Source organism: Callithrix jacchus, chromosome 19 (assembly GCF_049354715.1).
Source record: "Callithrix jacchus isolate 240 chromosome 19, calJac240_pri, whole genome shotgun sequence".
NCBI classification, from domain to species: Eukaryota; Metazoa; Chordata; class Mammalia; order Primates; family Cebidae; genus Callithrix; species Callithrix jacchus.
In genome coordinates this window covers 33173658-33201474 of record NC_133520.1, presented here as the reverse complement: position 1 = coordinate 33201474, position 27817 = coordinate 33173658, and the positions used below count along the sequence as shown (strand labels likewise).

The 27817-nt window shown below is 53.1% G+C and overlaps 1 protein-coding gene across 2 annotated transcripts; it reads left to right on the top strand.

Annotated features, from left to right (window-relative positions):
* The first annotated feature begins 205 nt into the window (after positions 1-205).
* On the top strand, positions 206-26028 carry SLC45A3 (solute carrier family 45 member 3). 2 transcript variants are annotated; one of them, XM_002760723.6, is made up of 6 exons: positions 206-271; positions 14481-14603; positions 16498-16899; positions 19992-20777; positions 21457-21722; positions 23883-26028. In XM_002760723.6, the coding sequence occupies exons 3-6, from the start codon at positions 16728-16730 to the stop codon at positions 24318-24320; spliced, it is 1662 nt and encodes a 553-aa protein (XP_002760769.1). In that variant the 5' UTR covers positions 206-271; positions 14481-14603; positions 16498-16727; the 3' UTR covers positions 24321-26028. The 2 variants fall into 2 exon arrangements, with proteins under 2 accessions (XP_002760769.1, XP_017822094.1); XM_017966605.4 differs by lacking the exon at positions 206-271 and adding an exon at positions 11252-11348.
* Positions 26029-27817: the final 1789 nt, after the last annotated feature.

The following is a 27817-nucleotide window of genomic DNA, read 5'->3' as shown; positions in this document are numbered from 1 at the left end:
TCGCGGCGCGCCTACAAAGCCAGCTTGGAGACCTCCCGCTTTCTTCCCCTGGGTACCAGCCCCACCCCTCTATCCCCCCTAGCAGCACCCCCCACCTCCGTCCCGCCTCGCCCCGCCCCCCTCCTGGCAGTCCCAGCGCGCATGCTCTCTCCCCCCGCGGAGTAACCTGGAGATTTAAAAGCCGCCGGCTGGCGCGCGTGGGGGCAAGGAAGCTGGGGGGTGACCAGCCTGCACGCGCTGGCCGCGGGTGACAGCCGCGCGCCTCGGCCAGGTAGGAGCGCGCCCCCTCTTCTCCCAGGGGTGAGGGTCCCGGCGCGGGAAAGGGAGGAGCAGTGCGCGGCCGAGCTCCGCGGTGTCGCGTGTTTTGCACCCCGCGGGATGGGGCCGCGCCGTGGCCGTCCGGGGCGTTGCGCGCCGAGCCCCGCGCGAATCCCAGAGGAGGGCGCGTCCCGCGCGCTCTGCCGGGGCGGGTGCCGAGTGCCCGGCGCCTGCACAAGTCCCCGCTGAGCGGTGCTTTCTTCCGCCGAGGGCGGGCAGGCAGGAGGTGCGGGGCGGCGGAGTGGGCGGGGAGCGGCTCCTCCCAGGAGCCCCGGGCTGGGCCGGGCCGGGCCGACGGCTGGCGGACCGGCCGCTGCTCCTATTGCAGTCACCCGCGTCAGACTTTTCTTTGAAAAGTTGCGTTTATTTTCTTCCCTTGTCCGGGCTTCACCGGAAAGGGGCAGGATGAGTCACTGCGGCGCGCACAGTCCGGGACTTGGGGGAGCCGGGACGGGGGAAGACGGCTGTGGCTTCGCGAGGTGCTCTGGCCCTGGCCGGGTTTCTCGAGGAAGAGTGAGAGAGTTATTAAGGGAGGAAAAGGGAACTGAGCCTTGTCGGAATTTAGACCTGGGGCGAGGCTCTGAGCACACAGTTGGGGCTGGACTGTGTGTGACTGTGTGACCGTGTGTCCTTTTCAGCCTCAGTTTACCCCTCTGGGGAGGGAGAAAGGCCGCTGTTTTCTCCTCGCCTCGCAGATCTTAGGTAGGGAAGCAGAGTTCTGCAAATGGCAAACAGGTGTGATGTGGTGGTACCTAGGCATCTGGCGCGGCTTCTCAGAACTCTGGGCCTAGGCACGCCTGCTGGAGAGTCCCAGGGACCCGCAGACTTTCTCCTGAGTGCGAAGTCAGGCCTTCCTGTAGTCTCCCGCTCCCGGCAGGCACTGCAGTCCTGTCAGTTGCTCTTGCCCTTGACCTCTGAATCAGTCGCCATGCTCCTGACAGACACTCTTGACCTGCTCAGCTTTTTCCCACCCCAAGGCATGTTCCTCGACCTCCTCTTTTTCCTAAGGGCCAGAGTTGGGGGTAGGGAGAGGTTTGGCATGGTAGGTACCTGGTGAGGACTCGCCCTTCAGCGGTTACACAGACCCGATCCCAGTGGAGCAGGGACTAAGAATAGCCCAGCTGCTCTCTTGCTACCCTGGAGTCTGCAGCCGGGCATTGCCAATTGACCAGGGCCGAGAGTGACCCTTGCTGGGCTCCTGGAACCTTTGCTCAGGGGTGGGGTTGGGGTCCTAGGGGCTTCGGGCTAGATCTCCTTTCAGGCCAGAGGCAGCCTTGGTATGGACTCACCTGCCCGAGGCCTGGGGAACAGCCTGGCCTATGGGGTGGGAGTGGCAGTGGCAGGTCTCTGGGGCTCTCCAGCAGGCGTGCCTAGGCCCAGAGCTCTGGGAAGCTGCACCAGATGCCCAGGTACCACCACATCTCACCTGTTTGCCGTTTGCAGAACTCTCTCCTTCCCCACCTAAGACCTGAGAGGTGAGGGTCTCCTCCTCCTTCAAGGTTATTCAGGGAGCCAGGAGGGCCCAGGAGGTCCAGGCTAGACGGGAAGGCTGAGGAAGCCCATACAGCAGCATATTCTAGGGGATAAGTGGGACGTCATTTGAGGTCGCAGGCCCTTCTGTTGGATCAGTCCCATTCCCTCATTCCTCCCTTATCTCCTCCCACCAGGCCTGTCGTGGAGCCAGGACTCTGTTGTTCTGAAAGTGTTCAGAAAATGAAGCTTGAGTCAGCAGGATGAGTTTGGAGATAAAAATACAGCTGTGGATGAATGTACAGCTGTGGACATACAGGCCCCAATTTAGTGGGTGTGTGTTAGGGGGAGTTTTCCCATGTATTCATGGAGTGTGTGGTGAACTTCCCCATCCCTCCTGGCTCCCTAAATAACCTTGAAGGAGGAGGAGGAGTAGACAGCAATCCCTGATGGTCTCCTGACCCCCTTCCAGGCCACTGTGTAGAGGAGGGATAGTGGAGGCCACCTTCCAGCTCTCCCCTTACCCAAATTGGAGCTCTCAGCCCCAGCAGGGCTGGTCTGAAGACTCAAAGTAAAGTTAACTTTAAGTACTTTGGATATCACAGCCTGATAACTCAACATAATGGATAAACACCCGGAGCCTCAGAATCTGGACATCACAGCCTGATAACTCAACATAATGGGTAAACACCCAGAGTCTCAGAAAGACAGTTTCTTGTTTTTTTTTTTTTTGAGATGGAGTTTCACTCTTGTTGCCCAGGCTGTAGTGCAATGGCGTGATCTTAGCTCAATGCAACCTCTACCTCCCAGGTTCAAGCGATTCTCCTGTCTCAGCCTCCCAAGTAGCTGGGATTATGGGCACCTGCCACCATGCCTGGTTAGTTTTGTATTTTTAGTCAATGTGGTGTTTTGCCATGTTGGGTAGGCTGGTCTTGAACTCATGACCTCAAGTGATCCTCCTGCCTCGGCTTCCCGAAGTGCTGGGATTACAGGCGTGAGCCACCGGATCCAGCCAGAAAGACAGTTTCTATATTGGCTGCTTCACTTGCTTCACTAGCTGAGCTCCACTAGCTTGGCAAGTTACTTAACCTCATCCAAGCCTCAGTATCCCTGGCTGAAAAATGGGGATGATAATACCTAGTATATAGCTTTGTTAAGTAGATTATGACAGATATAAAATTTATAAACATATAATTACATTATATATAAAGTCTAAAAATTAAAGCTTTATTATTGTATATAGAGTACTAAGCTGTATGTCTGACACATAATAAGTGCTCAGTAAATGTTGGTACCAACTATATATTATATTGATCATTTGTGACTGAACGGACAGCAGTGCCTAGCCTGGGACCCTCTTCTTGGGTGTTGCTCTTAAAAAACAGAAAATAAAAACCTGCTGTAGACCTTATTTCTTTGGTAGCAAGGTCTCCTGGACTTCGGGGAGTTCGTATGAATAGTTAAGAGATTGGGCTTTGGCAAAATGATTTGAATCTGATTTCCTCTTGCACAAGTTATTTAAACTTTTAACTTCCTCCTCTGCAAAAGGAGGATAATAGTACCTATCTCGGAGTATCGCCAGGATTAAATAAGCTGATGTAGGTAAAGCTCTGAGCACAGCAGCTGCTTGTAAAAAGAGCTTGATAAATGTCAGCTGCTGTTATTTGGTGACAATAGAGCCAATCATTGTGGCGTACACTTAGAAACCAGAGTTTCTTAGCAAGGGAATTAGATCCTAGATAACTATATGTAAGCTACGAAGGACACATCCGCAGTTGAACCTGTGGTCCTGTGCAAAGATCACACCAGGATTGGATGACCATGTCTCTTCTCTACTTTGCTACTGTGTGACTTGTATTTAATTAGTGCAGAAACCCCTGCCCAGCTTGCCTTCCCAGAGTGTACCCCCCAGGCTGGAAAAGGGTGCCATGAATATGAATTCAGAGAAACTTCTGAGAAATTAAGAGCCTTCTATGCAAAAAGTTATTTGTTGTTATTTTTAGGAAAACTGTATAGGGATGGCACCCCGAAGTTGGGATTCTGCTCGAAGTTGGGCTCCCTCCCCAACCCTTAGGATGTTTTGCACTATTCTTTGGTGTCCAGAAAAAAAAAATCCAGCCTAGCTTTCTTTGAACAGTTAGTGGCCCTGTTTGCTCGGCAGCAGGGGTGGAGACTGGATCAGTTGGTACCAGACCCAGTGTCTTGAACACTGATGCCACTCGACTCCCAGCAATAGAGCTAGATTGTTGAGCTTTGTCCAGTGTATTAAGTGTCCCTGCTTGGGCTGGGGAGGGGGGCAGGTGGTGACAGAGCCATCACGGGATGGTCCTGATTGCTGGCCAGAACTTCCTGTTTAATCCCTTATTTTACTGCATGGCCTGTGTTTTCTCCTCCACGGGAAGAAATCCGCAGTATTGCCACTGGCCCTGACTGACTTATGGACTCTCTTGCTTCTGATGGGCCTGCTTCCCCTATTGGCCTTGATTTCATTGCCTGTAAAATGGAGATAAGATTCACCTTGCATGGTTATGGTGAGGATTAAGCGTGATGTGCATATTCAGCCAAGCGCCTGCACATGCCAGGCGTTCCATAAATGTTTGTTCCTTTCCCCTTCTTTGTTACTTCTGGAGATCACTTTCTAGGGAGCTGGGACCAGCCAACAAGAAGGGGTTTGGAGGCCACCTTCTGGTGCTGTAGTTCACAGTCCCCCAGTCACCACATCCAGGATAGACAGGATGCCCAGCCAGAGAGGATACCCTTAGGAGCAGCCAGCCCACAACAGCAGTTCCCATCTTTCCTCTGTTGTCGCTGTGTGCACCCCTGCCCCCTGGCCTCGCTCATCTCAAGTGTACTTTGAGTTGGCAAATAGTGTTCAAGCTAAGAGTGCCTGGCCCGTCTCTAGGGATGTGGCAGTTTAGATTCCCACTCCTGGTTCCTGTCCCTAGAGAGCAGAGCACCCAGGTAGCTTGAGCGTGGCCCTGCCTGGATCCCAGGTATACTGGTGAAATCACTTCCTCCAGGAATCCTGATTCAGCCTTATCCATAGGCCTTCTGCTGGGCACCTACTCTTCTCAGGGCCTGTGCTCCCCATTTTCCAGGAGCTGAAGCACTCGTGAGGAGGATGACAGTGGGAAAAAGACTGCAAATCTGAGACTCTCAGGACTGTGGGCAGCCTCCAACCCTGGGGGCTGCCTGGTTAGAGCAGAGGGGATACTTGACGGCTCAGTTTCCAGGGGGGTGTAGAGGAGCTGTGGAGGAGGTGTGAGATTTGAGCTGGGCAGGGCTCAGGTGGAGGGAGAGGCAGTCCAGGAAGGGGAAGTTGGAAGCAAAAATGAGCCCAGTGCTGGTGAATTCCCTTATTTGGGGGCGCAGGGAGGTGTGCTGAATCATCTAGGGACACGCAGATGGCCAGCCCGGATCTGAGATCAAAAACAGGTCTCATGGTTTTGAGTCTGGTATTCTTTCCAGCATACCTCACTGGGACAGGCCAAAAGGAGGGCTGGGAGTGATCCAAGGGCCTTACTTTATACACATACACCCTTTTCTGCTGTTGGGGCTCAGAAAATGATACCCCAAAGTGAAGGCCTCAGGCAAAGTTTCTGTCTCACCTCCTGTCCCTCATCCCTCATTCTTTCCCGAGGCAGACCAAAGTGAATCCCCCTTTTCCAAGGCAGGTCATAGAAACTAGAACCCTTCTCCCCAAAGCCAGCCATATAATCTAAAAATATTACTCCTTCTCCTGCCTTTCTGTGTAAGAACTGGCCATAAAGAAATTATCTGACCTATCTTGTGTGATAGTAGATTATAAGGCCCTCATTGCAGAGGGGTCCTACCCCATTCCTGGGAGGAAGAAATCCTGCCACAGAGAGGCCAAGAAGAATCTGGACAAGCCTTGCTGGGTTTCACCACTTAGTCTATTAGCTCATACCCTTGTTGTCTGATCACATTTTTGCATCCTGTTTGTGCTTCCTCAAACCTAAGCATAAAAATGGATACTTAGGCTGGGTGCAGTGGCTCATGCCTGTAATCCCAGCACTTTGGGAGGCTGAGGCAGGTGGATCACCTGAGGTCAGGAGTTCAAGACCAGCCTGGCCAACATGGTGAAACCCTGTCTCTACTAAAAATATAAAAATTAGTCGGGCATGGTGACACACACCTATAGTCCCAGCTACTCAGGTTGCTGAGGCAGGACAATCACTCAAATCCAGGAGGTGGAGGTTGCAGTGAGCTGAGATTGTGCCACTGCACTCCAGCCTGGTGTCAAAGACCTAGTCTCAAAAAAAAAAAAAAAAAAAAAAAGATACTTTATCCTGGGTCTTTGGGTTTTCATTTCTAAAGGTTCTTGTGACATATAAAACTGTGATCAAATAAATTTGTATGCTTTTCTTTCTTTTTTTTTTTTTTTGGAGACAGTGTCGATTTTGAGATGGCATCTTGCTCTGTTGCTCAGGCTGGAGTGCAGTGGTGCAATCTTGGCTCACTGAGACCTCCGCCTCCCAGGTTCAAGTGATTCTCATGCCTCAGCCTCCTGAATAGCTGGGACTACACACGTGCCACCATGCCCAGCTAATTTTTTTGTGTTTTTAGTAGAGACAGGGTTTCACCATACTGGCCAGGCTGATCTCGAACTCCTGACCTCAAGTGATCCATCCGCCTTGTCCTCCCAAAGTGCTGGGATTACAGGCATGAGCCACTGTGCCCGGCCTGTTATGCTTTTGTTATAGAGGTGTCAGTTCTGACCCTTATGATGGGGAGGAAAAGGGATCCTTCCTACCCATGCTCCTACATTGTGTAGTACCTACCCGCTTATCCTTCAAGGCTAAGCAACATGGCCATTCCCTCTAGGAAGCCCTGGAAGAACTGCATGTGCCCCCACCTTCAGTCTCCCCCTCCGCCGTGGATTTATGTCTTCACACTTGTGCTACCTCATTGCACACCGATTGCATTTTATCCCTTTTGCCAAAGGGAGCTGCGATCAGTTGTTTCTGTGTCCCCAGCACCTTCACAGCGGGTTTATGCACAATTGATGCTCTGTGTTGTTGGGTGGGTGGGTTTCAGTGCTGTTTGACGTTCCCTTAGGGGAGGTTAGATTGTGTGCACTGAGGTATACTTTCAAGTGTCAGCAAGCTTGGGATCCTTAATTCTGAAAATGAGTTTCTTTGGGGCCCCACTCTTTCCTTGCTCACCATGGAGTAAGTGTTTTTGAGAACACACTTGCAGAGAACTGAGTCTGACTTGGAGCCCTGTGGTTATAAATGTGACTGACCACAGCCTCTAGGACTCAGGTCTAATAAGGGCTTACTGGTCACCGTATTTGAAACCCTCGAGGAGGGACATGGCAGGGCTGGAACCAGCATCGTGGTCTGACTTTAGGTCCAGGGTGCTGCTCATCTGTAGGTTTGCCCAGATTCTCAGTCTCCTGGCCTCTTTCCTGTATACCTCACCTCCTAAGGGAGGCCAGGGTAAAGGGGAAGACCAAGATTGGCTGTACGTGAATGGGCAGAGCTGTCTGTCTGGCTGACTGGCAGGGTTCAAGTTCAGTAGGAGGAAGGCCATTCAGGCTTCTCTTTCCAGGGGCTGTAGGAAAAGGCAGAATGGAGGGAGGCAACTTCCGAGTGGCCTGGACACTGTGCCAAGCTCCCTCTTCCCCTCTCATGTTCTTCCCCTACCTTGGACCAAGGAATTTCTTGGTACTGCCCTGCCTTGTAGGGAAGCATTTATTGTGGCCCAAGGAGGGAATTCAGTTACTAATTTCTGCCAGGAACAGAGTCCAACTCTGGGAAGGACTAGGGAAGAGGGCAGTTCTGTGCCCAGATGTCCTGGTTACTTGGCTCAGTTTCAGGTGACCGCTGACCCTTGGCCCTCTGTTGGTACTTGAGAGTATGTGGGCAGATAAGGATGGGGTAAGTGCAGCTGGGGCATGCTTCTCCACCTGCTTCCCCTTGACTCATTTGTGGGAGGCCATGAAAGTCCAAATACAAAGTAGGGTTTTTGTATTCCTATTAGGAACATGAGTGCCTTCCTCAATGCCACGTAGCCTCATCAGTGAGCCCTTGGGGGTACGTGCCTGTGAAAAAGCACCTACGGGGGTAGGGGATGCATGTGAGATCACCTGGCTGCACAGAGGGAAAGAACCTTTGGCATTATCCAGATGAGCTCTGGATACTTTGACAGGTGCAGAAACTGAGTCCGAGAGGTGAGATGGCTTGTCTAGGCTACAAAAACAGGCTGTTGAAACAGGACTGCTGTCTCCTGGCTCCGAGTTCAGAGCACCTTTCGGCATTTTCCAATGGTTTGAATTGTCTGCTCAACCACTTTTTATTTGTGCAACCTTGGCATGTTATGTTCTGAGCTGCTCATCCTTGAATATGAATATTAAATACTTCCCTTGGATTTGGAGTGTATGCATTGTGTGAGTTATTAGAGAGAAGGTATAGTATATCAAGTACCTACCTAGCACATGCCAGACGCCTCTGAGGCAGTTAGTAGGGATCAGCCACTGTGTTCATTTTCCCTGTGAGTGGAAATCACACTGTCTCTTAACTATGGGATCTTTGTCCCACCTTCCACCTCCCGGCTCAGCCTTCCTCCAGCAAGCAGGCAGGTCTGTTGCAGTGACCTCTCCTCACCTGTTGGGTCCAGCACCTGGGGAGGCAGTTACATTCTTGGCATTCCTCTTGCTGCTACGGGCTAGTGCGCTAGTGTGGTGGGGGAGGCACATGGATGAGAGGGGAATATGAAAACCCAGAAGAAAGTGTAATTGGTCTCCCCTAACCACAGCTGCTCCTCTTTGGAATGAGAAAGCCCTTCCTCCCCGAGGAGGCGACTGAAGAAGTGGCTACCAGGAACTTTCATATCCTGTGTCTCAAGCACATTCTACATGTACAAAATTGGTGTTTTTTATTTGTTTGTTTTGAGATGGAGTCTTGGTCTGTCACCCAGGCTGGAGTGCAATGGTGCGATCTCGGCTCACCACAACCTCCACCTCCCGGGTTCAAGCAGTTCTCCTGTCTCAGCCTCCTGAGTAGCTGGGATCACAGGCACACGCCGCCATGCGCAGCTAATTTTTGTATTTTTAGTAGAGATGGGGTTTCACCATGTTGGCCAGGATGGTATCGATCTCTTGACCTTGTGATCCACCTGCCTTGGCTCCGAAAGGGCTGGGATTATAGGCGTGAGCCACCTCACCCTATAAAGGCAAAGTTGGTGGTATTAATCTAAGTTTCCATGCCTATAAAATGGGTATACTAATTGTACCCACCTCATCGCATCATTGGAAGACTAAGACTCATGGCAGAATGCCTGGCATGTGTTATAACCTCAGTGTTGGCTGCTGTTATGCATTTTTTTTTCCTGTTTTCTGTTTCGTGTGTGTTTGTTTTTGAGACAGAGTCATCCTGTTGCCCAGGCTGGAGTGCAGTAGCACGATTTCTGTTCACTGCAACCTCAGCCTCCTGATTTCAGGAGATTCTCATGCCTCATCCTCCTGAGTAGTAACTGGGATTGCAGGCATGCACCACTATGCCTGGGCCTGGCTAATTTTTGTATTTTTAGTAGAGATGGGGGTTTCACCATTTTAGCCAAGTTGGTGTTGAACTTTTTGACCTCAGGCGATTCGCCCTCCTCAGCCTCCCAAAGTGCTGGGATTACAGGCGTGAGCCACCACACCCGGCCTGCTATCGTTCATTGTCGATGAGGAAACTGAGTCTTGGGGAGGTCAAGTTACAGGCTCATGCAGTTATAATACATGGTGGAGCTGGCATGCAAACCCAGGTCAGGCAGACGCCCAAACCCAGGTGACCCTGCAGAGTCTGCCAGGATTTGGGGACGTCAGGACTCAGAAGGTTGTGGTCCCTCGGGTGGAAGAGAGCTCCAGGTTGAAGAACACTGCTGGTCCTGGCTTGGAGGGCATGCCCAGTGTGACCTTGGGTTGCAGCTGTTCTCAGTGTGGTTGGGAGGCCCAGGTGCCCAGAGTCAGAATGTGTGCCTGTATTGACTGTCACCATGGGACTGCCAGGTGACCCCTGGGAGGGTCCCCATGCTTCAGCCTCAGCTTAGGCTGTCCAGGACTGACTGGCCAAGGTGAGGGTCAGGCCAGCCCCAGAATCCCTGTCACTGGGTAGGAGAAGGGAGGGGAGAGCAGTGCTGGTTCCAGGGACTGCCCCTCTGTCCCTTCCCCTCTGTCCCATCCCCTCTGTCCCTTCCCCTCCCCTTCCCCCAATCTCCTCTGGCATTTGTTTCCTTTCCAAAGCTGGACTGGGGCTCTCAGACAGGGCAACAAAAGCCACTCTCCACCACGCCACTGCCACCTGTTGGGTTTTCACACATTGGGGGTCGGGGGGAGGGAGCCGTTGCCCTTTTCCCAGTGTCTGTGGTGTGCCCCCTCTGCCCCCCTAGGGCCTGGGATTCTCTTTGCTGCCCGATGCGATGGGCTCAGGAGCTGGTGGGGGTGGGGGCCAGCAGCAGCTGGAAGGGGAATTGAGTGGGAAGGGGCCGGCTCTGGCAGCCCGAGAGAGTTTGATGGATTACTCTGCAGGCCGAGAGGTTTCTCCCTAATCCCCCTTTGTGTCCCGGCCTGCAGCCCCCTCACCCTCTCTGACAAGCTGCTAAGCAGAAGGCTTCCAGTCCTGCTGAAGAAAAGGCAGCTCAGCAGGGCGAACTCTAAATCCCTGGCCTCCGGGCCCTGGGGGAGGCAGGCACCAGGGAGCAAGTCTGGGGTGCGGCTGGGGTCCCCCTTCCCACTGCCAGCCCTTATTCTTTCTTAGGAGTCCCTGAGGTGGGAAGGCTTCATTCTGAGTGGGGTCCTCAGGTGCCCCTGGGAGCCCTGCAAGATCGTGGGCCTCCGCTCTTTCTGAAAATCACTGTTGTTTTTTTTTCTAGGGTGGGGTTGGGGAAAACAGAGACCCTCACTGCTTTGGAAATACTTGGTTCCGGAGAATCAAAGACTTAATGGGTTGGGAGTCACCAAAGCCATGGCCGTCTAACGCCGTGTACCTCCTGCCATCTCCCCAGCAGCCCAGGCACACAGCACCACTCACAAAGGGGATCTATCGTGATAGGGAGCTCATTGCCTCACTAGAATGCCTGCTTCCAGATCTCCTGGCTGGGGTGCCCCCAAGGCTCCTATGGAGCTGCTGTGAGGGTGGGGCTCATGTGGGGAGTGCAGTGTGCCAGGTTTCATTAGGTAAGGTGACAGCCTTGGTCCCCTTGGACTGGGGCTAGTGGGGGGTGGGTAATGGGGATGTGGCCTGGGGAACCCTCAGACCGGAGAGGTCTACTCCCTGCCCCCAAGCTAGAGGACCCTGGAGAGCTCAGTTTGGAGCAAGGCGCTGGGGTCGCCCCCTTCCTGGCCATCACACTGATCTGGGGCAGGGCAGCCTTGGTGGGGTGTGTGTCCAGGAGGTTGGCCCAGGGTGACCCCACCCGCTTGCCTCAGCTGAGTCATTAATCCTCGTGCCTCACCAGTCCCCAGTTTCCCCTTCTGCGGGGAGGGCTGCAGGGTGGCTGTGAAGGGGAGCGGAGCTGCTTCTGAGGAGCCTGGGAGAAAGCAGTGGGTCTTTGTGAGTGTGCAGGGAAGACGCAGGGTCGCCCAGCCTGCGGGGTCAGGGTGGGGGCTGCAGCCGTTTGATGTGCCTGGGTGGGGTTTGACACTGGCCTGCATAAAGAGGCCTTAGAATTGCTGCCTGACACAGGCCCGGGGCGGGGGGCTACCCCAGCCTGGGCTTCCACTGGCCTCTGTCTGTCTGCGGAGGGAATCTGCTCCCCCAGCTCTGCTCCCCCAGCTCCACCTCAGCCGCGCGGGGTGTCAGGAGCCCCTTTGAAAGCCCTCAAAGGCCTCTTTATACATCCCCCTCTGACCCTCCCTTCCCTGAGGGAGCTACCAGAGAGTGGGCTCGGGTCGGCTTTCCTTCTCCTCTGCCACTCTGTCTTCTGTATTTTGGACAAAGTTCAGGCCAAGTTTGTTCCTGTTGCTCAGTTTCATTTCCCCCAAACTCCCTGCTCAGGGTCCGGTCTGAATGGGGGCTTTCCAATCCAGGAGGGTTTATCTGGGCCACTCACCACCTTTGAGCCGGTAGGAGTTGCTCCCTCTGGAGTTGGGCCTGGAAAGTCCTTGGTGTGTGGGGAGCACGTGGGAGGAGGAGGACCTAAGCCCTCACCTTTGCTTCTACTACTTCCCATTGCTTTCAGCCATTCATTCATTAGGTAAATATTTCCCTGTTCCTTTTCTTGCTGGGGCCCTGGGGGTGCCACATATTGGGATGCATGAGAGGCATGTATCTCCCAGCACCTGGACAGGGGCAGTGAGGATCCAGTTTCACTGACCTTGCTCAGGGTCCTTGGCCTGTCTGGGTTTTGATTCTCTTCCCCTAAGGATGAGGAAGGGTGGCCTGGGGCAGAGCTCCACAAAGGTTCCCAGAGGCCTTGGTATTCAACTTTCCTGCTGTCTTGCCAATCGCTGGGTCCAGAGAGGAGGGCAGATAGTTGGAACATGAGAGGGTCTTGTCCTAGAAGGCTGCCTCCTGTTCCTTGCCTTTCTGAGAGGTCAGCCCCTCCACTTCCCTCCTCTTCCTTTCCACTCCTTGCCAGGTGAATGCTGTGAGGCTGGCTCTTCTGGTTGATCTTGTCTGCCAGACAAAGTGTTCCAGGAGTAGTGGGGCAGGAGGATTTTCGTCAGAAGCATCTCCAGGACTAGAGGGTGTAGGGGAGAATTGGACCCTGTCCTCAGGAGGACAGGGGAGTTCCCCAGACTTGGGGCAGGAGGCCGGGTTCCAACACTGATCTGTCATTTGCATGCTTTGGCAAGAAGCTTGCCCTGGGGCTGCTGATGGGAGTGGTGGCCGGGAAAGTGGTACTAAAAGACTTCTTGTTCTCACACCTCCCTGAGCCTGAGAACTGAGATAGCCTGGCCTCCTCTGTTTGTGCTCCAGGGATGAAGGCCCTGGAGGGGATGGCGAGCAGCTGGACTTAGTGTTCGAGTCCACTATGGTGTCCTTAGCCTGAGGACCCTGGAGTATGGATGAAGTCATAGGCATTGGGGCACTGGAACGGAGGCAAAGATAAGAAAAGGGACTTTGGAGGTAGCGTGTGCTTATGGGGCTGGAACTCCTCAGGCAATTCTGGGCTGGGCAGAGTCAAGTCTGGAGGTGGCAAGAGTACTCCGGACCCCCTGGGCAGAGTAGAACTCAAAAGAGGGAGGCCAGGCTCTGCAACCAAAGAACAGGGGGTCCTTGGAACTGCTGCCTTTCTAGTCAACTCTTTTCCCCACCTGGCTCAAGCCCTAGTTACCAGGTAAAGAATGTCTAGGTAGGGGTGGGGGGCAATGGAGAAAGGCACCCCAGGAATGGGAAGGCTACTGATGAGCTACCTGGGCTGTAGGAGGTTGGGGGATACTCTTCTTCTTACTCCTTTGTGTTTTTTTCCCCATGTGGGCTAAGAAGGATCTGCTCATTCCTGGGGGGCCTGGGAACTGGACTAAGGGAGGGGCAAGGCAGGTGGGATGATTAATGGTTGCTGGAGAGCTGCGGTTTATTTTTGTTTTTTTGATTTCTTAGACACCAGGTCTCACTGTGGTCCCCAGGCTGGAGAACAGTTGCGTGATCATAGCTCACTGGCAGCCTGGAATGCCTGGGCTCCGGAGAGCCTCCCACCTCAGCCTCCTGAGGAGCTGGGATTATAGGTGCATGCCACCATGCCTAGCTATTTTTATTTAATTTATTTTTTGAGATGGAATCTTGCTCTGTCGCCCAGGCTGGAGTGGAGTGGCGTGATGTCGGCTCACTGCAACTTCCACCTCCCAGGTTCAAACAGTTCTCCTGCCTCAGCCTCCTGAGTAGCTGGGATTACAGGCACACCGCACCATGTCCAGCTAATTTTTGTATTTTTTGGTAGAGATAGGGGTTCACCATGTTGGCCAGGCTGGTCTCGAACCTCCTGACTGCAGGTAATCTTCCCATCTCAGCCTCTCAAAGTTCTGGGATTACAAGCATGAGCCACTATACCTGGCCTATTTATTTTTATTTTTGTAGAAAGAAGGTCTTGCTATGTTGCCCAGGCTGTTCTTAAGCTCCTGGCCTCAAGCCATTGTCCCACTCCAACCTCCCAAAGTGCTGGGATTACCAATGTGAGCCAATGTGCCTGGCCTGAAATTTATTTTAAAAAATAGGGAGCAGCCGGGACTTGGAGAATGAGTGCAGGTTCTGGGCGAGGCTGGGTCTAACAGAGTCTCTGTTTGCTCAGGGAGGACCTGGTCTCCTGAAAGCCCGGAGCAGGCTAGCATTCACGGCCCTCACAGAACAAGGGCTGGAATCCCTTGGCCGCAGAACCCCTCCCTTTAGACTGGGCGGCACTGCCTCTTGGTCTCTGTGTTGTCTCCTGCTTTCCTTCTTGGGGGCACCATGGAAATGCAGCAATGAGGGACTCTCAGCTAAGACTGGCGGCTGGCCTTCCACCTTCCTTTTGGAGATAGTATGGGGCAGTATTTTACAGGCCTCCTCATGCCACCTCCATAGGAGGCCCTGTGCCCCATCCCAAAGCCGGAATCTGAGCAGGATTTAGGGGAGAAGGCTTTTGGTTGCCCAGCCTTATCTCAATTTCCTTCCTTCGTGGTCTGCCAGCTGCAAAGCCCCTGAAGGTAGTGATGGAGTGAACAGATCTTACCCAGGACTGATAGCCGTCTGATTGTTTTTTTTTAGGCGGTGTCCCCCTCTGTCACACAGACCTGGAGGACAGTGGTATGATCACTGCTTACTGCAGCCTCGACCTCGAAGACTCAAGCAATCCTCCCACCTCAGCATCTTGAGTAGCTGAGACCACAGGTGCGTACTACCATGCCTGGCTAATTTTTAATTTTTCTGTAGAGACGGGGTTTCTCTGTGTTGCCCATACTGGTCTCAAACTCATGGGCTCAAGCGATCCTCCTGCCTTGGCCTCTCAAAGCCTTGGGAGTACAGGCATGAGCCACCACACCCAGCCCTGTCTGCTTTCTCTGTGGCACAGCTCAGAGCACCACAACACACTTTGTAACATGCAAGGCCCCATGGCGCTTAGTATTATGTGAAAAGATAAGAGAAGTTGAAGCGCCTTTTATTATGAGGTGCTGAGATTGGAGGAGGGCATGAGTGGGGGCTGTGGGTGATTTCTGGTGGAGGAGACTGGAGCCAGGCCCTCAGCCACTGTTGTCCTTGCACCAGAGTAGCTGCCCTTCAGTAGCATTTATGGGACTGAATTGGGGAGGAGAAGGAAGGTGTCCAGCCATGAGTGCCAGGAAGCTCTGTTCCCTTCCTCTGTTTTGGGATGGATAACCGATAAGGAGCCTCCTTCCTTTCCTCACCAAGGCTCACCCTCTGTAGTACCTACTTTTGATGCCTGACCTGGTTCCCCCTTTTGTAGTCACTTCTTCTTTTTTTTTTTTTTTTTTTTCCTGAGACGGAGTCTTGCTCTGTTGACAAGGCTGGAGTGTAGCGGCATGATCTCAGCTCACTGCAACCTCCACCTCCCGGGTTGAAGCAGTTCTCCTGTCTCAGCCTCCCGAGTAGCTGGGATTTTAGGTGCCCGCCACAATGCCCAGCTAATTTTTTTATTTTTAGTAGAGATGGGGTTTCACCATGTTGGCCAGGCTGGTCTTGAACTTCTGACCTCAGGTGATCTGCCCACCTCCGCCTCTCAAAGTGCTGGGATTACAGACATGCACCACCGAACCTGGCTTTTCATAGTCACTTCTAAGCAGAGGAGACTGCACTGGGTTTACTGTCAGGAAGCAGGACTTGGAGGCCACTTACTTGGTGGGGAAGATACGGATGGCTGTCTCTGCACAGGAGGCAGAGCTAGTAGGAAAGGGTGTGAGGCTTCTCTGCAGAAAACTTAAGGAGCATAGAAAAATTCCTTTTTCTTCCATTTAAGGAGCTCAGAAAGGCTGCCCTGGAAGTGGCTGGGCATCCTGCCAGCTCGGGGGGAGGGGGTCACTGGTATCATTACAGGTGTCGCCGGGTGGTGTGGTTTCATGCCCCTGTGAGCTAGAACCTGGGGACGGCTCCACTCTCCCATGACAGCTGGACAGCCGTATGTAGGCTTGTTTCTTCCCCGTGAACATTGAACTCAGGGAGAATCTCAAGGGAGAAATTTTCAGGCCTGGGCTCATCCCAGGGAGCCTTCTCTAAAACTCAACCCAGCGCAGCACAGCCTCTCCTCCCTTTTCCCTTCATCCTGGTCTTTGCGGGTAGGTGTTGTGCAGTCTGGCTCCTGGTCAGGCCATGTGGAATAGGATGTGTTATTCTTAACAAGAGGGAGTTGAACAGCCCAGGTTTGGGGAGTAGAAAGAGAAAAGCAAACATCCGGGCCTGGCACAGGGTCTGCAGGGGCACCTTGACAGCTGGGCCTGCTCAACTAAAAATTCAGTTGGTTTGATTTCTGCCCCCTCCAATACTAGCAGGCAAAGGCAATTGTAGATTTTTCAAAACAGAGAATAACCAACACCTGTTTGGCTCTGCAGTGTGCTGAGGCTTAAAAAGTCATATTTGCCTTATTAATTATGTCAGCCTTAGGCTAATATTAACATGCATTTCCTGGCTGGGCAGCAGGGGGTGGCACCTCAGTGGCGGCCCAATCGCCAGCCTGTGAATGATCAGGATCCAGACAATTCAGAGCAAATCCTGGAGACCTGGCTCCCAGGACTTAACACCTGATGTGCTTGTGATTGCCCCACCCTTCTAGGATCTGAGTGATGAGATGTGTCCCCACTGAGGTGCCCCATAGCAGCAGGTGTCGAGCATGGGCTGAGAAGCTGGACCAGCACCAAAGGGCTGGCGGAAATGGGCGTCTGGCTGACTCCTAGGCAGTTGGCGGCAGCAAGGAGGAGAGGCTGCGGCTTCTGGAGCAGAGCTGAGACGAAGCAGTTCTGGAGGGCTTGAACGGCCCCCTGAGCCCTGCCTGCCTGGCCCACCATGGTCCAGAGGCTGTGGGTGAGCCGCCTGCTGCGGCACCGGAAAGCCCAGCTCCTGCTGGTCAACCTGCTAACCTTTGGCCTGGAGGTGTGTTTGGCCGCAGGCATCACCTATGTGCCGCCTCTGCTGCTGGAAGTGGGCGTGGAGGAAAAGTTCATGACCATGGTGCTGGGTGAGTCATTACGGCCTTCCTTCCTTTCTGCTCCAGATGTGTGCCACCAGGGAGCTGCTTGGAGGGAGAGGTGGTCTGCTGGGTCGGAGGATGACCCTGGGCTGAGGGGGCACACCAAGAGAAAGAAGAGAATACCAAGGACATATCCCAGTCACCTGTGGCTCCCTGGTCCTCAGTGGCTGGCTCATAGGAGACACTGGAGAAATGCTCCTCACCTTTGGCTAGCCCTTTTATAATCTATTACCTCATGTAATGCTTATAGCCACCATTTGAGATCGTCCATTTTACAGAGAGGGAAGCAGAGGCTTTTAAGAGGTTAGCTGAACAGTAGAGCTGGGACTCCATCACGGTCTCCCAGCCAGGACTTGCTCTAGGACAAGGGGTGGGCTCCTGACTCTGCAGATAAATTCTACAAAAGCCACAGAAGGCAAGTAGCCACCATTGTGTGACAACCCTCACCCCCAGGGAGAGGGGTCCCTGTGAAGACTGCAGGCTCTGGAGTCACACTGCCTGCTGAAACGCTGTCTCTTATCCTCCCTAGTTCTGTGCCTTTGTGTAAGTATCACTTCTTAGTTGCTCCATGCCTCAGTCTGTCCATCTGCAAATGGGGGCATCTGGCCGGGTACAATGGCTCATGCCTATAATCACGGCACTTCGGGAGGCCTAGGCGGGCGGATCGCCTGAGGTCGGGAGTTTGAGACTGGCCTGACCAATATGGAGAAACCCTGTCTCTACTAAAAATACAAAATTAGGCAGGCATAGTGGCAGGCATCTGTTGTCCCAGCTACTCAAGAGGCTGAGGCAGGAGAATCGCTTGAACCCGGGAGGCAGAGGTTGCAGTGAGGCAAGATCTCATCATTGCACTCCAGCCTGGGCAACAAGAGTGAAACTCTGCCTCAAAAAAAAAAAGAAAATGGGGGCATCTGTAATACCCATGATAGGAGGAGTAAATTACAGCACCCCTGTGAAGATGCATCACAGTGTCTAGTACAGATTACAGCACCCCTGTGCAGTGTCTAGTACAGATTACAGCACCCCTGTGAAGATGCAGCGCAGTGTCTAGTACAGATTACAGCACTCCTGTGCAGTGTCTAGTACAGATTACAGCACTCCTGTGCAGTGTCTAGTACAGATTACAGCACCCCTGTGCAGTGTCTAGTACAGATTACAGCACCCCTGTGCAGTGTCTAGTACAGATTACAGCACCCCTGTGCAGTGTCTAGTACAGATTACAGCACCCCTGTGCAGTGTCTAGTACAGATTACAGCACTCCTGTGCAGTGTCTAGTACAGATTACAGCACCCCTGTGCAGTGTCTAGTACAGATTACAGCACCCCTGTGAAGATGCAGCGCAGTGTCTAGTACAGATTACAGCACTCCTGTGCAGTGTCTAGTACAGATTACAGCACCCCTGTGCAGTGTCTAGTACAGATTACAGCACCCCTGTGCAGTGTCTAGTACAGATTACAGCACTCTGTGCAGTGTCTAGTACAGATTACAGCACTCCTGTGCAGTGTCTAGTACAGATTACAGCACTCTGTGCAGTGTCTAGTACAGATTTCGGCGCCCCTGTGAAGATGCAGCGCAGTGTCTAGTACAGATTACAGCACTCCTGTGCAGTGTCTAGTACAGATTACAGCACTCCTGTGCAGTGTCTAGTACAGATTACAGCACTCTGTGCAGTGTCTAGTACAGATTACAGCACCCCTGTGCAGTGTCTAGTACAGATTACAGCACCCCTGTGCAGTGTCTAGTACAGATTACAGCACTCTGTGCAGTGTCTAGTACAGATTTCGGCGCCCCTGTGAAGATGCAGCGCAGTGTCTAGTACAGATTACAGCACTCTGTGCAGTGTCTAGTACAGATTACAGCACTCCTGTGCAGTGTCTAGTACAGATTACAGCACTCTGTGCAGTGTCTAGTACAGATTACAGCACTCCTGTGCAGTGTCTAGTACAGATTACAGCACCCCTGTGCAGTGTCTAGTACAGATTACAGCACCCCTGTGCAGTGTCTAGTACAGATTACAGCACCCCTGTGCAGTGTCTAGTACAGATTACAGCACTCTGTGCAGTGTCTAGTACAGATTACAGCACTCCTGTGCAGTGTCTAGTACAGATTACAGCACCCCTGTGCAGTGTCTAGTACAGATTACAGCACTCTGTGCAGTGTCTAGTACAGATTACAGCACCCCTGTGCAGTGTCTAGTACAGATTACAGCACCCCTGTGCAGTGTCTAGTACAGATTACAGCACCCCTGTGCAGTGTCTAGTACAGATTACAGCACTCTGTGCAGTGTCTAGTACAGATTACAGCACTCTGTGCAGTGTCTAGTACAGATTTCGGCGCCCCTGTGAAGATGCAGCGCAGTGTCTAGTACAGATTACAGCACTCTGTGCAGTGTCTAGTACAGATTACAGCACTCCTGTGCAGTGTCTAGTACAGATTACAGCACTCTGTGCAGTGTCTAGTACAGATTTCGGCGCCCCTGTGAAGATGCAGCGCAGTGTCTAGTACAGATTACAGCACTCCTGTGCAGTGTCTAGTACAGATTACAGCACCCCTGTGCAGTGTCTAGTACAGATTACAGCACTCTGTGCAGTGTCTAGTACAGATTACAGCACCCCTGTGCAGTGTCTAGTACAGATTACAGCACTCCTGTGCAGTGTCTAGTACAGATTACAGCACTCCTGTGCAGTGTCTAGTACAGATTACAGCACTCTGTGCAGTGTCTAGTACAGATTACAGCACTCCTGTGCAGTGTCTAGTACAGATTACAGCACTCTGTGCAGTGTCTAGTACAGATTACAGCACTCCTGTGCAGTGTCTAGTACAGATTACAGCACTCTGTGCAGTGTCTAGTACAGATTTCGGCGCCCCTGTGAAGATGCAGCGCAGTGTCTAGTACAGATTACAGCACCCCTGTGAAGATGCAGCGCAGTGTCTAGTACAGATTACAGCACCCCTGTGAAGATGCAGCGCAGTGTCTAGTACAGAATGTCATTTCCAAGCTTCTCACAGAGCTTGGTTCTCCTTCCCCTTGCCCTTTAGTAGTCCCAGCTATTGACTCATACTGCTTCCCCTTCTTGCAGGCATCGGTCCAGTGCTGGGCCTGGTCTCTGTCCCGCTCCTAGGCTCAGCCAGTGACCACTGGCGCGGACGCTATGGCCGGCGGCGGCCCTTCATCTGGGCGCTGTCCTTAGGCATCCTGCTGAGCCTCTTTCTCATCCCGAGGGCTGGCTGGCTGGCAGGGCTGCTGTGCCCGGATCCCAGGCCCCTGGAGTTGGCACTGCTCATCCTGGGTGTGGGGCTGCTGGACTTCTGCGGCCAGGTGTGCTTCACCCCACTGGAGGCCCTGCTCTCTGACCTCTTCCGGGACCCGGACCACTGTCGCCAGGCCTACTCCGTCTATGCCTTCATGATCAGTCTTGGGGGCTGCCTGGGCTACCTCCTGCCTGCCATTGACTGGGACACCAGTGCCCTGGCCCCCTACCTGGGCACCCAGGAGGAGTGCCTCTTTGGCCTGCTCACCCTCATCTTCCTCACCTGTGTAGCAGCCACACTGCTGGTAGCAGAGGAGGCGGTGCTGGGCCCAGCCGAGCCCGCAGAAGCACTGTCAGCCCACTCCCTGCCGCCCCGCTGCTGTCCATGCCAGGCCCGCCTGGCTTTCCGAAACCTGGGCGCGCTGCTTCCCCGTCTACACCAGCTGTGCTGCCGCATGCCCCGTACCCTGCGCCGGCTCTTCGTGGCTGAGCTGTGCAGCTGGATGGCACTCATGACCTTCACGCTGTTTTACACGGATTTCGTTGGTGAGGGGCTGTACCAGGGCGTCCCCCGAGCTGAGCCGGGCACTGAGGCCCGGAGACACTATGATGAAGGTAAGGCTGCGGAGGCTGGTACCAGAGAGGACACTCGGAGCTGTGTCTGGGCTGTTTCTTCTCCATCCTGGCCCCGACCTCTCCGTCAGGAAAGCAGGGATGGACCCCGTCTGCATACACAGCTCCTCATGGGTGTGGAAAAGCTCTGCCTGCAGTTTCAGGAGGGCCTCCAGCGGCTCTAGGAGTTTGATCAGAGTCATTGCCTGAATTTGGCAGAAGGAAAGGCGGAGCTTGTTCAAAGTCTAGAGGCAGTGGAGGAGTCAAGGCTGGATTTCAGATCGGCCTGGCTGCAGCCACAGTGTGCCCTCTGCTCCCCCAATGATGTACCACATAATCTCACCAGCGCCTTCCAGTTCAAACGTCCTAGAAGCATCTTGAAGCCTATTCCCAGCTACCTTTGTGTTGCCTCTCGCCCTCCTCTCCCCACAGCTGAGACTCCCAGTAAACCTTTAGACCCCTTCCTCTGCCTTTAGCAAGTGGCTTTGGCCACATCCTCTGAGGGCCAGTGGAAGAACCTAGCCTCCCACTGCTACAGGTAGAAAGGGGAAGGGCACTGGGGAGCAGGGCTAGTCTACAGCAGGTGTCCTCCAGCAGGTGCCTGTGGCCCCACATTCTCATCTCTCCCGAGACTGCACATGCCCTTCCCTCCCAGGCACTGATAGCCTCTCTCCCTCTCCAGGTGTGCGGATGGGCAGTCTGGGGCTCTTCCTGCAGTGCGCCATCTCCCTGGTCTTCTCTCTGGTCATGGACCGGCTGGTGCAGCGATTTGGCACCCGTGCAGTCTATCTGGCCAGTGTGGCAGCTTTCCCTGTGGCTGCCGGTGCCACATGCCTGTCCCACAGTGTGGCCGTGGTGACGGCTTCAGCTGCCCTCACCGGGTTCACCTTCTCAGCCCTGCAGATCCTGCCCTACACACTGGCCTCCCTCTACCACCGGGAGAAGCAGGTACTCATTGGCTGGTGGGTGGAGTCAGGGTGGAGGGGTGGTCTGGGTTTTTGGGAGGCCGCCTAGCCAAGAGCCTAGTATTGGCAAGCAACTTTGGAGAAGTCTTCTTTGGATCAGAGAGGAAGCTCATCCTAGTGCCAGGGCCAGAGGCTTGGGCTGCAGAAGAAGAGTGTAGATTAGATTCTGGGAATGACTTCCTGGGGTCAGGACTATGAAGCACTTGAATGGATGATTGCAGGAAATGCAAAATCCGTGTCTGGGAATCCCAAAGAGATAGGCCAGCAGGAGCCCTAGGCTTCTAGCCTGGCTGTTCCATGAAGAGGCAGGGGCTGGATCAGGTGACCCCTGGCCCACACAGCCTCAGCAGATGGGAGTGGGACTGGTCCGGCCTTAGCAACACCTCTTTTTTCAGGGAGTGGCAACCTGACAGCCTGTGTCCTGCTCTGGTCACTGAGATGGGGCAGGCTCCTTCCTGCCCCCTTTCTTTCTGGCTTATTTTTCTTTTCTGTCTAATTCCCTTTTCTTTTCCTGCCCCTCTCCTTTGCCTCCATCCTCTTCCACTTCCCCAGATGTAGACCTAACCCACTTGCTTGGACGCTGTGTAAGCTGTGGGGACCTCCTTCTTGGTCAGCCCCACACTAACCCCCAGGCACCCCCTTCCTTGGGAAGCCACCTAACCCAGGCAGTGTGGTCACCCTAGTCCCCTCCACTGACCTCACTGAGCTACAACCCTGGGGGCTGGACTCTGCCTTGCGGGGCAGGGGTGTCCCAAGAGAAGCGGAGATGCAGGCCTGCTCCCACAGAGCTCCCAGACTGTGGGGAAGACCTGCCCCTGCGCCTCGTAGCACTTGAGGAGAAGTAGGTAAGTTCACAGATGGGAGGCTGGTTAACTGAGTAGGTAGCTGCAGGGTGGGAGGCCTGGAGGGGAGGGACTAAGGTTTTGGTTGGGGGCGCCTGGTTCCTGAGACTCCTGTTGGCCCACTGATAACCTTCAGCCTCTATTCTTCTGATTGCCTGGGCTGGGGACGGGGCTGACATCAGTAGCCAGGCCTCAGTGCATGCTGGTTGTGCCAGGGAATGTTCTGGAGCTAGCCGTCTTCTCCAGATGGAGGAGTGTGTCTGTCCTCAGAATCACTCCAGACTCCAGCCTCACGGACGTTCCTGGGGTGGCAGACAGGGAGAAGTCCTGGGAGGCCCCTTCCTAACAGCAGCTGATGGCGGGCTTGCCGCTGCATGCTGTCTCCTGTTCCTTTGCCCACTTGCGCTGCATGGTGAGCCACGGGCTTCCCTGGTACCAGGTTTGAGCGCTGCCATGGCTCCTAGCTCTCAAATGCAGCCAACCCAACTCTTCTGGCCTAGGGATAGTGTTGGATAAGTCCTGGCCTTGTCCTTTAATAGGAGGCTCTGGGCCACTGAGGGTAGGGACCAAGGGGATGGTGCTCGACCAGTCACCGTGATCTAAGGCAGACAGCGGGAAGGAAGTGAGAGGCCTTCAACATTAGCACAGCTGGTGCCGGGGGAGGTGGGAAGAGGGGCATTTCGCCTGCTTGGGGTCTACTGGATTCTCCCTGCTTCAAGGCTGGGGACAGAGACCTCATGGCAGGGCAGCGACTTCAGTGGCCTCTGGGACCCCAGAGAGGCAGAGCTTCTATGCACAGGGTAATGAGGAATTCCGATGTCGAAGCAGAGGGCAGACAGGAAGGAAGAAGGTTAGGAGAGCCTGCGTGGGTGTGGGCCATCAGGGCCTGCCTTGGCTCTTCTTCCTCTATTCTGTGCATCTCTCTTCCCACCATCTTCATTCTCCCTGCGTCTTTTCCTTACCTTGGAGCTCTGTTCTCTTTCTGACCTGCGGTGTTGGGTTTGTCTGCCTCTTACCTGTTCTAAGAGGCTAGAGGAGCCCTAGACTTCAGGGTTCAGACTTGTCCCCTTGTCCCTGCCCTGCCCCGTTACCCTTCTCCCATTCCTGAGGAAGGGTCTTGGCTAGACCCAGACCAAGTAGGGTCTCCATCTTCTCTCCTGCTCCTGATTCTCATGAAGTCCCATTGCCTGTGTTTTTCTGGACCCTGGGATGGAGGCGAGGGTCTTTTCTCACATTTGGGGGGGTCCTAGTGCTGGGTACACACCTGTCCCCTTCCCCTTTTCTTCACCCTTCCGCCCTAGGTGTTCCTGCCCAAATACCGAGGGGACGCTGGAGGCACCAGCAGTGAGGACAGTCTGATAACCAGCTTCCTGCCAGGCCCGAAGCCTGGAGCTCCCTTCCCCAATGGACACGTGGGTGCTGGAGGCAGTGGTCTGCTCCCACCTTCACCCTCGCTCTGCGGGGCCTCTGCCTGTGATGTCTCTGTGCGCGTGGTGGTGGGTGAGCCCGCCGAGGCCAGGGTGGTTCCAGGCCGGGGCATCTGCCTGGACCTTGCCATTCTGGATAGTGCCTTCCTGCTATCCCAGGTGGCCCCGTCCCTGTTCATGGGCTCCATTGTCCAGCTCAGCCAGTCTGTCACTGCTTATATGGTGTCTGCCGCAGGCCTGGGTCTGGTTGCCATTTACTTTGCTACACAGGTAGTATTTGACAAGAGCGACTTGGCCAGATACTCAGTATAGAATACTTCCAGCACATTGGGGTGGAGGGCCTGCCTCACTGGGTCCCAGCTCCCCACTCCTGTTAGCCCCATCTGGGGGCTGCTGGGCTGGCCACCAGTTTCTGTTGCTGCCAAAGTAGTGTGGCTCTCCGCTGCCACCCTGTGGCGCTGAGGTGTGTAGCTGCACAGCTGGGGGCTGGGGCTTCCCTCTTCCCCTCTTCCCCTCTTCCCCTCTTCCCCTCTTCCCAGTCTCTAGGGCTGCCAGACTGGACACCTTCCAAGTGGGTTTCAGTCTGGACTTCTACAGAGAGGCCAGAAGGGCAGGGCATTTGATTCACTCCATGCACTGGAATGCGGGGACTCTGCAGATGGATTACCCAGGCTCAGGGTTAACAGCTAGCCTCCTGGTTGAGACACACCTAGAGAAGGGTTTTGGGAGCTGAATAAACTCAGCCACCTGGTTTCCCACCTCCAAGCCACCTTAACTTACAGTTTCATTTAATGTAGTCCTTGTGTGGGAGTTTCTAGGATGAAACACTCCTCCATGGGATTTGAAAGTATGAAAGTTATTTGCAGGGGTAGAGTTCTGAGGGTCAGTACACAAGAACCGTGTCCCCTCAGTCCACAGCACTGCCTTTTTGCTGATTCCCCACCACCACCACCACAACTCTCACCTTGGCCTGTTGGTCCCTCTGTTGCCATCATAGGGACACAGGCATTTAAACATTTAATTTATTTATTTAACGAAGTAGAAGGGAATCCATTGCTAGCTTTTCTGTGTTGGTGTCTAAGATTTGGGTAGGGTGGGATCCCCAGCAATCAGGTCCCCTGAGATAGCTGGGCATTGGGCTGATCATTGCCAGAATCTTCTCCTGGGGTCTGGCCCCCAAAAATGCCTAACCCAGGACCTTGGAAATTCTACTGTTCCAACTGATTTTCCAAATGCTGTTACCCAAGGTTAGGGTATGGAAGGAAGGTGGAGGGTGGGGCTTCAGGTCTCAGCAGCTTCCCTAACCATCCCTCTTCTCTCGGCCCAGCCTGGTCCCCCCCACTTCCTCTCCCCTCTACTCTTTCTAGGACTGGGCTGATATTTTTTTTTTTTTTTTTTTGAGACAGAGTCTTGCTCTGTTGTACAGGCTGGAGTGCAGTGGTGTGATCTCAGCTCACCACAACCTCCACCTCCCAGGTTCAAGCGATTCTCCTGCCTCAGCCTCCCGAGTAGTTGGGACTACAGGTTTGCGCCACCGTGCCTGGCTAATTTTTATATTTTCAGTAGAGACGGGATTTCACTATGTTGGCCAGGCTGGTCTCGAACTCCTGACCTCATTATCCACCCACCTCAGCCTCCCAAAGTGCTGAGATTATAGGTGTGAGCCACCACGCCTGGCCTGGGACTAGGCTGATGAAGGCACTACCTGAAATTTCCCCCACCCCCAACTTTCCCCACTGGCTCCACAACCCTGTTTGGAGCTATTGCAGGACCAGAAGCACAAAGTGTGGTTTCCCAAGCCTTTGTCCATCTCAGCCCCCAGAGTATATCTGGGGAATCTCACACAGAAACTCAGGACCACCCCCTGCCTGAGCTAAGGAGGTCTTATCTCTCAGGGGATTTAAGTGCCGTTTGCAATAATGTTGTCTTATTTATTTAGCGGAGTAAATATTTTATACTGTATGTGAGCAATCAGAGTCTAATGTTTATGGTGATAAAATTAAAGGCTTTCTTACATGTTTATTGGCATGTGTTTCTTTTATGAGGGGGAAAGACCAGATCTTTGTACAATGTTCTTAACTCTCAGTTCATGGGATCCTTTGGCTTTTGGCAGCTTCACTTCCCAGTGGCCACCAGCAGGTGGAGGCATAAACCAGCACTCCTTGTGTCAACTGCCAATTGGGTGGGGCTGTGCTGCACCTTGGATTGGGGGATATGGGATTTGGGGAGAGGGGATCAGGAAGAGTCTGGAGTGTGGGACAATGGTGGCATTTTCCTTCTAAAAGACCCCATAGTAGGGCTGGCCAGGGTGAGTCACACCTGTAATCCCAACACTTTGGGAGGCTGAGGCAGGTGGATCACATGAGGTCAAGATTTCGAGACCAGCCTAGCCAACATGGTGAAACCCTAAAAATATATTCTACTAAAAATGTACTTTAGAATATAAATAGGTTTAAATAAATATACATTACATAATTTATTAGAATATATATACTCTACTAAAAATATAAAACATTAGCCGGGTGTGGTGGCACGTGCTTATAATCCCAGCTACTTGGGAGGCTGAGGCAGGAGAATCACTTGAACCTGGGAAGTGGAGGTTGCAGTGAGCCAAGGTCGCGCCACTGAACAGCCTGGTGACAGAGCCAAACTCCATATCAAAAAATAAAAATTTAAAAAATTTAAAAATAGGACAGGTGTGGTGTCTCACACCTGTAATCCTAGCACTTTTGAGAGGCCAAGGTGGGTGGATCACTTGAGTTCGGAAGTTCAAGACTAGCCTGACCAACATGGAGAAACCCCGTCCTACTAAAAATACAAAATAGCCAGGCATGGTGGTGCATACTTATAATCCCAGCTTCTTGGGAGGCTGAGGCAGGAGAATCGCTTGAATCCGGAAGGCAGAGGTTGTGCTAAGCTGAGACCTCGCCATTGCACTCCAGCCTGAGCAACAAGAGTGAAACTCTGTCTCAAAAAAATAAATAAATAAAAATAAATAATAACTTTCTTTAAAAGACCCCATAGTGTGGCCAGGAGATGGAACAAACACCCATCACCCACAGCTTGGGAATAGGGAATGTGCTTGGCATGTGCACAATGAGGCTTTTGACCTCACTGTGCCTTAGTTCATGCCCCTTCCCTTCTCCTCCACCCTCATGCCAGGCAGGTCAAACTCAGAGTCCTCCCTGCCCTGCCATCTCCCCAATGCCTCCAACCTCAACTGGTTTTCCAGTTCCTTAAATGTCCAAGAGTTCAGTTCAGTTAACACCTATGCAAGAGCTTGTTTTCCTTATTTTTAAAAAATGTTTTACATTTAACTTTTTTATTTGGAAAATTCCAAACACACACAATAAGGAGCCAGATATAAAGAACCAAGCTGCAACAGTTACTAAGGTTCTGCCGCTTTGTTTCATGTATCTCCCCTTCCCACCTTCCCCCAGCCGGCAGGGGATGTTTAAAGCCCACACCAGGCAGTTTAGTTTCACCTGTTCATTCTTCTGTATGTGTCTCTAAGACACAGGACTACATTTTTAACAACTTGATCACAATACGGTGATAGCCCACAAAGCATACAATAATCCCTTTCCAATATTCCAGTCCATATACAGTTTTCTCCAGTTGCCTCAAACATTCTGGTTGGTTTGCATCAGGAATCAACTGAGATAAACAGGTTGTATTTAGTTGCTGTGTCTCTCAGGTTTCTCTTAATCTCTAACAGCTCCCCTATTCTTTCAGTGCCACTTATTTATGAATAGTTTTTTCCTACAGAATTGCCCCCATTCTATATTTAGCTGACTGTATCCTCGATG

Bases quoted from the DNA above. Each gene is read 5' to 3' on its own strand.
- SLC45A3 (XM_002760723.6), top strand. From the start codon at position 16,728: ATGGTCCAGAGGCTGTGGGTGAGCCGCCTGCTGCGGCACCGGAAAGCC. The intron at 20,778-21,456 runs GTAAGGCTGCGG...CTCCCTCTCCAG, and splicing joins CCGGAGACACTATGATGAAG to GTGTGCGGATGGGCAGTCTG. The intron at 21,723-23,882 runs GTACTCATTGGC...CTTCCGCCCTAG, and splicing joins TCTACCACCGGGAGAAGCAG to GTGTTCCTGCCCAAATACCG.